Source organism: Ammodytes marinus, assembly GCF_949987685.1.
Source record: "Ammodytes marinus genome assembly, chromosome: 14".
Taxonomy (NCBI): Eukaryota; Metazoa; Chordata; class Actinopteri; order Uranoscopiformes; family Ammodytidae; genus Ammodytes; species Ammodytes marinus.
The window spans coordinates 915,369-924,072 of NC_137218.1; the positions used below are offsets into that span (position 1 = coordinate 915,369).

At 40.0% G+C, this 8,704-nt stretch overlaps 1 protein-coding gene across 2 annotated transcripts; it reads right to left on the minus strand.

Annotated features, from left to right (window-relative positions):
- Positions 1-387: 387 nt before the first annotated feature.
- Positions 388-6,541, minus strand: LOC307260358 (small ribosomal subunit protein uS11). Of its 2 annotated transcripts, none has more exons than XM_080040577.1 (5): positions 6,507-6,541; positions 4,411-4,562; positions 3,137-3,298; positions 1,333-1,409; positions 388-493 (listed from the first exon to the last, which is right to left on the minus strand). In XM_080040577.1, exons 2-5 carry the CDS (start codon positions 4,557-4,559, stop codon positions 426-428), a joined length of 456 nt encoding a protein of 151 aa, XP_079896703.1. In that variant the 5' UTR covers positions 4,560-4,562; positions 6,507-6,541; the 3' UTR covers positions 388-425. The 2 variants fall into 2 exon arrangements, with proteins under 2 accessions (XP_079896703.1, XP_079896704.1); XM_080040578.1 differs by having other exon boundaries at positions 6,463-6,536.
- Between the last annotated feature and the right edge of the window lie 2,163 nt (positions 6,542-8,704).

Consider the following 8,704-nt stretch of genomic DNA (forward strand, 5'->3'; position numbering starts at 1 on the left):
CAGATTTCAGCAAATTTTACCATGAAAACTTGATTTTAAATCTAGTTTTCTAAACTCTATTCGATTTCAAACCTTAAATTTAATTTCACCTTAAAACCAACTGAAATTTTACCACGCCAGCTGTTGTTCCTGGGTGAGCGTATACCAATGACAAAGGCATTAAGAAAAACTATATAAAAATAGCATTCTTTGCACTGATGGTCTCGTTCTGCTGTTACATGTCATTTATGATCATCAGAGGAAAAATGAGACTGTTTCAGAAATATTTAAAAGTTCCTCGTAGAGACTTTAAAAGCAGCAGAATCAGACGTAGATATAGTTTATGTAGATCAAGATGTGTAAGGCCCAAAGGATCAGTTATTGAACAGAGACTCAGAAACACGAGCGTCGACTTGAATCGTTTTATTGTCAGAAAATCTTTGTGTTTACAGACGGCGACCGCGGCGTCCTCCCTTCCTCCTGGTGGAGTCTGAGGGGATGGGGGTCACATCCTCTGGAGGCACCAACGAAGAAGAAACACAGGGTTAGCATGACATCATATAAAAAGACACCAACGAAGAAGAGACACAGGGTTAGAATGACATCATATAAAAGGCACAAAGAAGAAATAGGGTTAGAATGGATCAGGGCTTTAAACAGTCAATTCACTTTAAGGAGCAGTGTGTAAATTTGTGCGTCACTTTAACGAAAGTATGTAATGCATTTAAATGGACTTGTACTTATAGTTAATAATACAATTTATTCATATAACGCTTTTCTCTCACTCAGAGCGCTTAAACACAGTACTGAACCTGAAGTACATTTAAATGCATTTCATACTTGAGTTGAAGTGACAAAGTTACACTGAAATAAATGTTACGCAGCACTGAAACTAAGCTACCTCAATTCCTCCATCTGAAACTAAGTTCCACATTTTGAAAAATCAAAAAAAATCAAAAAAAAAAATCCTTCAAATACAACTTAACTACAGCGACATTAAGTGGAGCATATTTTCAGCTTAATATTAGTATTTTAACTTTCTGGAGTACTGGAGAACTACTGTGTGTGTTTTAGTGAATGAGGGTGTGAGAGAGAGAGTCTGTCTGTGTGAGTGAGTGAGTCTGTGTGTGTGTGTGTGTGTGTGTGTGTGTGTGAGAGAGAGAGAGAGAGAGCGAGAGCGAGAGCGAGAGAGTGTGTGTGTGTGAGAGTGTGTGTGTGTGTGAGAGAGAGTGTGTGTGTGAGAGAGAGTGTGTGTGTGTGAGAGAGAGTGTGTGTGTGTGTGAGAGAGAGTCTGTGTGTGTGTGTGTGTGTGTGTGTGAGAGAGCGTCTGTGTGTGTGTGTGCGTCTCTTTACCGATGCGTCCGATCTTCATGCCGGATCGAGCCAGAGCCCTGAGAGCAGACTGGGCTCCGGGGCCGGGGGTCTTGGTCCTGGAACAGACAAGAGACAAAGGGTTAATAGTGTGTTCTATATATCACACACACACACACACACACACACACACACACACACACACACACACACACACACACACGTTGTTGCATGAACTGCCTTGATATCTTTGCCATCATCTGTGCTTGCCTGTTTGTTCTTGCTCTTGCTTTGTTTGTCTTTTCCCCTTCTTGCTCAGGCCTGCTGTAATTATTAATGTAATGTATTTCTTTTTACTGTTATGTATTGCAGGTTGCCTACTGACAACTGGCCGGGGACTACAGCTGGAAATGAGCCAAATAGGCTAAAGCTGCTCCTTCTCAAAGGGGACTGTCCACCAAACTATAAACTAAACTAAACACACAATTCTTAAATCTTCTGCTACACCAAAGACAAAACACTGATCCATTTGAGTAAATGAAGACTTTTCAAATCTAAACTTGTTCCAATGTAGAGGCAGATCCTTCAGACCAAGAACATTTGAAATATAAATGTTTAATGAATCACTTCTAACAGTACAGTGGGTCCTGGTCAAACCGCAGCTACATCTTCTTAACAATGGTGACCACAACACTTTACCATAATGTGAAGCTGACAGCGATTTATTAAAAAAAGAAAAGAAACAATATGCACAGTGCTTCCTGTATTTGGGTCAGATCGAGTCCGGCCAAATTCACACTACAAACAAACTGCAGCAGAGTGCGTTTGGAAGAGTTATATAACCATTAATAACATGGAAACATTCACCTTTGAAACACACTGAGACAATTTCACATTTTAGTTTGAGAATTTTAGAAAACAACCTGGAACCAATAAAATTGTTCAAAATGTTTGTTAGTTTTTATCCAATATGTCCAAAACTTTGCTTTTGTGATACTCAGATTTCGACAAAGAAGTTGCGCTTGTTTGGTCCGCCTCTGAGTGCGATTGCTGTATTCACACCTGCCTGAAAGATGCGCACCGAAGGCAGAAGTGCACCTGAGTTTGTTTCAACCGAACATGGCAGGTGTGAATACAACCTGAGATAAAGACTTTATCATAAGATGTTAAAAAAACAGGATCTGTCACTCAATGCTGTTGGATAATTTCCCCTTAACTTTTCTCTTTACTGTTGGATAATTTCCCCTTTCATTTTATTTGCTTCTTTTATTATGTTTTTAAATCGAGTTTTAATTTTTATTTTATTTGCTTCTTTTATTCGCTTTTAAATGTTTTATAATGTGTTTTATGTATTCTAATCTTGCCCCTGTAAAGCACTAGGATTGGCCTTGTGTCTGAATTGTGCTATAGAAATAAACTTGCCTTAACTTTTCTCTTTACTGTTCAGCTTCACACATACTATACGACAAACATTGTGGACAGTCCCCAATACACACCATAAACTGAACAAAGAAATGGGAATCGGACAGATCGTTTCCATTTCTTCAAACCAATCACAATGGTCACAGAGCCCTGAATTTAATATGCAGAGCAGTGATTCCCAGCTCTTTGCACCTCTGTGTGTGTGTGAGACAGACAGACACAGAGGGAGGGACACACAGACAGAAAGAAATACAGAGACAGACAGTGTATTGTTCCCGTTTCCCTCAGCTTGATTTGCAGAGCGGTGATTCCCAGCTCTTTGCACCTCTGTGTCTCAGTGTGTGTGACAGAGAGACAGACAGAGAGACACAGACACACAGAGACAGACAGACAGACAGACAGACAGACAGACAGTGTATTGTACCTGTTTCCTCCAGTGGCCCTGAGCTTGATGTGCAGAGCGGTGATTCCCAGCTCTTTGCATCTCTGTGCGACGTCCTGCGCTGCCAACATGGCGGCGTAGGGAGAGGACTCGTCTCTGTCGGCCTTCACCTTCATACCGCCGGTCACACGGCAGATTGTCTCCCTGGAAACGCAGAGAACAGACCAATCAGAGGACAGATAGACTGTAGCGCCAACACTTAAGAATTTACTTTAGGAAATACAATGTTTCTAAGGCAAAATCATTGTTTTTAATTTTCTTTATTGAAGAGATGTGTCTGTTAATCTTCCATAACATGTCTTCTTTCATACTAGTATAAATCAAAGGTCCAACATGTACATTCAGGTGTTTATTTGACTAAACCTTGTCTGTTTGCGTCTGTATATTTCTCCTATACAACCATCTTTAACGGACATCGTCTAGAAAAATAAAATAAAATAAATCTCAATACCGAAAATCTCAACTTCTAAATCATAATCATTGATATCCATGACTTAAAAATATTACCCTAATCACCTGCCGTGGCTTGACTTAAACAGTCTACATGTATAAAAGCAGCAGGTGTGTGTAAAGACAGATTAACTTTATGTCAACCTATTTACCTGCAGTGTCCAGACCTAAACATCTTTCCTTTAACAGTGTTGTGGGGACTACAGTTACCATGATGCATTGGGGCATGTCTGATTTATAAAGCAGTGTGTTGTGTCTCTGTGTGTGTGTGTTATGCCTGTCTTACTTTGTATCATTTATTACGCAGTGTGTGTGAGAGAGAGTGAGTGTGTTATGCCTGTCTTACTTTGTCTCATAAAAAAAGCTGTGAGAGTGTGTGTGAGTTTGACAGTGTGTGTGAGTGCATAAAGCCAGCCTTACTTTGTCTCATGTCTAACAAAGAGTGTGTGTGAGAGAGAGAGAGTGAGTTATGCCTGTCTTACTTTGTCTCAAGTATAAAACAGTGTGTGTGAGAGAGAGAGAGTGAGTTATGCCTGTCTTACTTTGTCTCATGTATAATGAAGAGTGTGTGTGTGAGAGAGTGAGCTATGCCTCTCTTACTTTCCGGAGTGTGTGTGTGTTTAAAGCCAGCCTTACTTTGTCTCATGTATAAAGCAGTGAGTGTGTGTGTGTGTGTTATGCCTGTCTTACTTTGTCTCATGTATAAAGCAGTGTGTGTGTGTGTGTGTGTTATGCCTGTCTTACTTTGTCTCATGTATAACGAAGAGTGTGTGTGTGTGAGAGTGTGTGTTTAAAGCCCGTCTTACTTTCCGGAGAGATCAGTCACGTGGACGAAGGTGTCGTTGAATGAAGCGAAGATGTGACAAACTCCGAAGACGTTTTCTCCCTCAGCGACCTGCGGGCCGAGGCTGATCACCTGCTCCTCCTTCTTCTCCTTCCCTTTGCGAGGAGCCATCGTCTGGAGGGGGGGAGAGATATTAGTGTTATTATTATATTAGTGTTATTATATAGTATTATAACAAAGGAGCCATCGTCTGGAGGGGGGGAGAGATATTAGTGTTATTATTATATTATAACAAAGGAGCCATCGTCTAAAGGGGGGGGGGAGAACGATATGTTAGTGTTATTATATAATGTTTAACTAATCAGCCATCTTATAGAGGGGGGAGAGAGAAGGGACATTAATATATAGTTAACTAGTATCAGTACTAACTAATCAGCCATCCTCCATACAGAAAGAGCCATTATATTATTACTAATTAGCCATCGTCTAGAGGGGAGAGACATTAGTATAATATTATTAGCAGTATTCTTATCAATCAGCCATCGTCTATGGACAGATAAGAGACATTAACTTATTATATCGTATTCTAACGAAAGGAGAAATGGTCTACTAATGAGCCAACCTCTAGGGTCTGAGAGAAACATTAAATTATTATAATATCAAAACATACCAAAAGGGGAAAGAGCTTTATATTATATAGCATTCTAACTAATCAGCCATTGTCTAGGGACAGAGAGAGACATTACACGTGACCCGAGTGACCCTGAACCAGACTTCAGTATGCAAACTAAAAGAACACTTCAAAACTATTCACAACCTTTTCCCCGTCTGCAGCTCAGACCAAACTCCAGCAGAGAAACTGACACATTGAAAGAGAGTCAGTGATGCCAGTCTAACATGCATGCTGTCAGAATCAGACTGATTTAGACGACAAGCTTCCTCCAGAATCCCTGACGCTACCCTACAACAAACAGTTACATTACATTTAGCTGACGCTTTTACCCAAAGAGACTTCCATCAAGAGCATTCAACCATGAAGGTACAAACTCAGAACTGGAATCATGTCAGTACTATAGCTTAAAATAAAACTAACACAGACAGACAGACAGACAGACAGACACACACACACAGTACTATAGCTTCAGATAAACCAAACTACAAGGTGCCTCATGTAAGTGCTACATGGAGATGTAACAAGTGCATTTATTTTTAAAGCTGTGTGCGCAGACAGGTACACGCGCAGACATAAGAGCAAGTTGAGAATGTCAATAAGGTAGAAAGATAGTAATGGAGTTTCCAGTCTGCCCATCACCTTCTATATAAAATACTAAACCAGGTGGCACTCTAATAAACTATTACTGGTTGTGTTTGCAGATGTCACTACTGCAGACAAACCGCAAATTATACCGAATACGCACAATATAAATAATGACGTAACGCTAAATTAAAGATAAAAAGCTGTCTGAATAGAGGGCACGTGGATCCTGATCAGACAGGTCTTTGGGCACGAGCCGGAGCTACTGTTAGCATTAGCTTCAACTCACTAGTTCTACTGGACCGTTCACAGCCCGCCCAGACCTTCACTAGACCGATCCCACCGGGCCAAGCCTTCAAACCAACGCTAGGAACCAAGAAAACTACAAACTTTACGCTCAGAACTACAAGTTTTTAAAAGTAACACGAAGGCGTCCGATGGAATTTCCGAACACCGCCGGAGAATGCCGAACCCAGGCAGAGCCGCTAACGTTAGCTGGTTAGCTTCTACACAACACCACCGCCTCTCCACAACCTTTCGGACTGATTGAAGCACATTAACACAATTGTACCTTGCTCTGAATTTAATGAAACAGTTTAATACAGCCGTTACAAGTCGTTATCGCCAGTTTACATCTTATAAATCCTCCGCGCAGAGCTAAAATGGCGACATGCTGTAGCCGCTTCACTGTCACAACTACGCAAGAGAAAAACCTTTATAACAGCCTCAAATCTTCACTACTATAAATAATTTCGCCTCGTACAGACGCATATACATCCACACATTCACCACGGACACGTTAAAACCTCGGATGATCACCTGAACAGCAGATTAAAGCAGATGTAGTGGCGCAGTGAACGAACCTTTGAGTGTCTCTTGGTGATGCAGAAACAAGAAAGGAAAGAAACTTCCGCTTCCGGGGGAGAAGATGACGCGTTTCCAGCAGCGCGGGAAATAAGGAGCTGCTGCCGCCACGTGGTTTCCAGCGGGACTTCTGCTCGCTTGGTTATGCAGCTGTTTGTTTTCTTTTGCTTTTTGATAATTATCTGTATTTAGATGTTACCTCACAATCGCCAACACACACACACACACACACACACACACACACACACACACACACACACACACACACACACACACACACACACACACACACACACACACACACACACACACCATCATTTCCAAATTTACGACAATCTTAATTTCACCTTTATTAATATAATGATTTCTGAATTTTACACATTTGACTGAAACTTTTCCGGCGGAATTCATCGTCCATTTTATCTGATTATATTCTTGCTCTTTTTTTGTATTCTATAAACTTTATTTAAATTTATATTAATTTTTATCCTATTTTATTTCAGTTTTCTCTGTTCGCTATATGTTATCCTTGTGATTGTCTTTATTGTGTACGCTCGTCTTCACTGTAAATGAAGGAAACCTCAGTGTCTTTCCAGTGAAAATAAAGGTGATGGATGGATTGATTGATTGATTGATTGATTGATTGATTGATTGATTGATTGATTGATTACATACGCCCTATTTATTTGACATATTTAAGCCTATTTTACACTGGATGTTATATGCGTTTTTCTAAAGATATTTTCTTTGTCATTTTTATGCTTTATTGATAGTGTAGAGACAGAGTTGAAATGGGGCAGAGAGGGGAGTGACATGCAGAGAATGACCACGGGCGGGAATCTAACCCGGGTCTGCTGCTGGGATATTCATTTTTAGATTACATGACAGGTCTTATAATTTCACATTCATGAAGCAAAGTTCTCTGGGTCAATAGTTTTACATGGACTCTTAAACTGCATATACTGTCACACTATAGCAGGGGTGTCCAAACTTTTTTCACTGAGGGCCACATACAGAAAAATCTACGAAGGGCCGGGCCACTTTGCAAAAATAACACATTTATCAGGACATGTAGCTGCTCTGATGTTTAGTTTCATAGTGTCTTCGTCAATTGTAATCCTTCTTCACGGCAACACTTTCCTTGTACATTAAACAGACACATTTCCCCTCTTGTTAAATACCAATGATACACTCATTGTTTTCTGCTTTTGCGTCCAATGTCCAGCTGGTTGAAAATAGTAGCCCGCCGAGATCCCGACCCTCCTAGGGGGGTCCGGGGGTATGCCCCCCCCCCCCCGGGAGATTTTTTAAAGTTTTTAAAGTGAAATGCATGAATCTGGTGCACTTTGAGAGGAAAATTAAGAGGCTAAATCTGAAGAATTGTGTATGAAAAAAAATGGAGACACTGGGTCGGATGAATTGGAAGCTATTGGAGAAGGACACATGGATTTTCCATAATAATATTAATTTAAAATAAAATATTATGCAGGGTCCTCTGGGATGGGCTTGGTGCTCTTTTTCTTTTATGGGACATATTTCTCTGTAATATAATGAGTGCATTTCAATTATTTAAAAATTAAAAGCGCCATATTACATTATATTTTTAAAATGTGCCGGGGGCCAATCAATCAGTTTTGACACCCCTGCACTAGTGGGCTAACTAAGAAATGCAAAAATTATTATTATTTTTATTTATTATTTTTTTTTTCAAAGGGCCATATTACATTATATCTTTAAAATCGGCCGCGGGCCAATAAAAAGCGGGCGGCCCGCGGGCCGTAGTTTGGACACCCCTGCACTATAGGCTAAATAATTGTTTTCTGTTCCTTCAATTTTGTATTATCAGTTATTTATTGTGTTAAAAAATTAATACAAGTAGCCCCACGCCTCTAATAAAAACAATGGATGAAATGAAATCAAAAGCCAAATTCAACATAACACACAATAGGCCCGTTGGTAAAGGGATTGTAGAGCTCTTAAAGGTGCAGTACGCAGTTTCAGTGGCGGGAGATTTGTTCTGTCTGTCTGTCTGTCTGTCTGTCTGTCTGTCTGTCTATCATCTATCTATCTATCTATCTATCTATCTATCTATCTATCTATCTATCTATCTATCTATCTATCTATCTATCTATCTATCTATCTATCTATCTATCTATCTATCTATCTATCTATCTATCTATCTATCTATCTATCTATC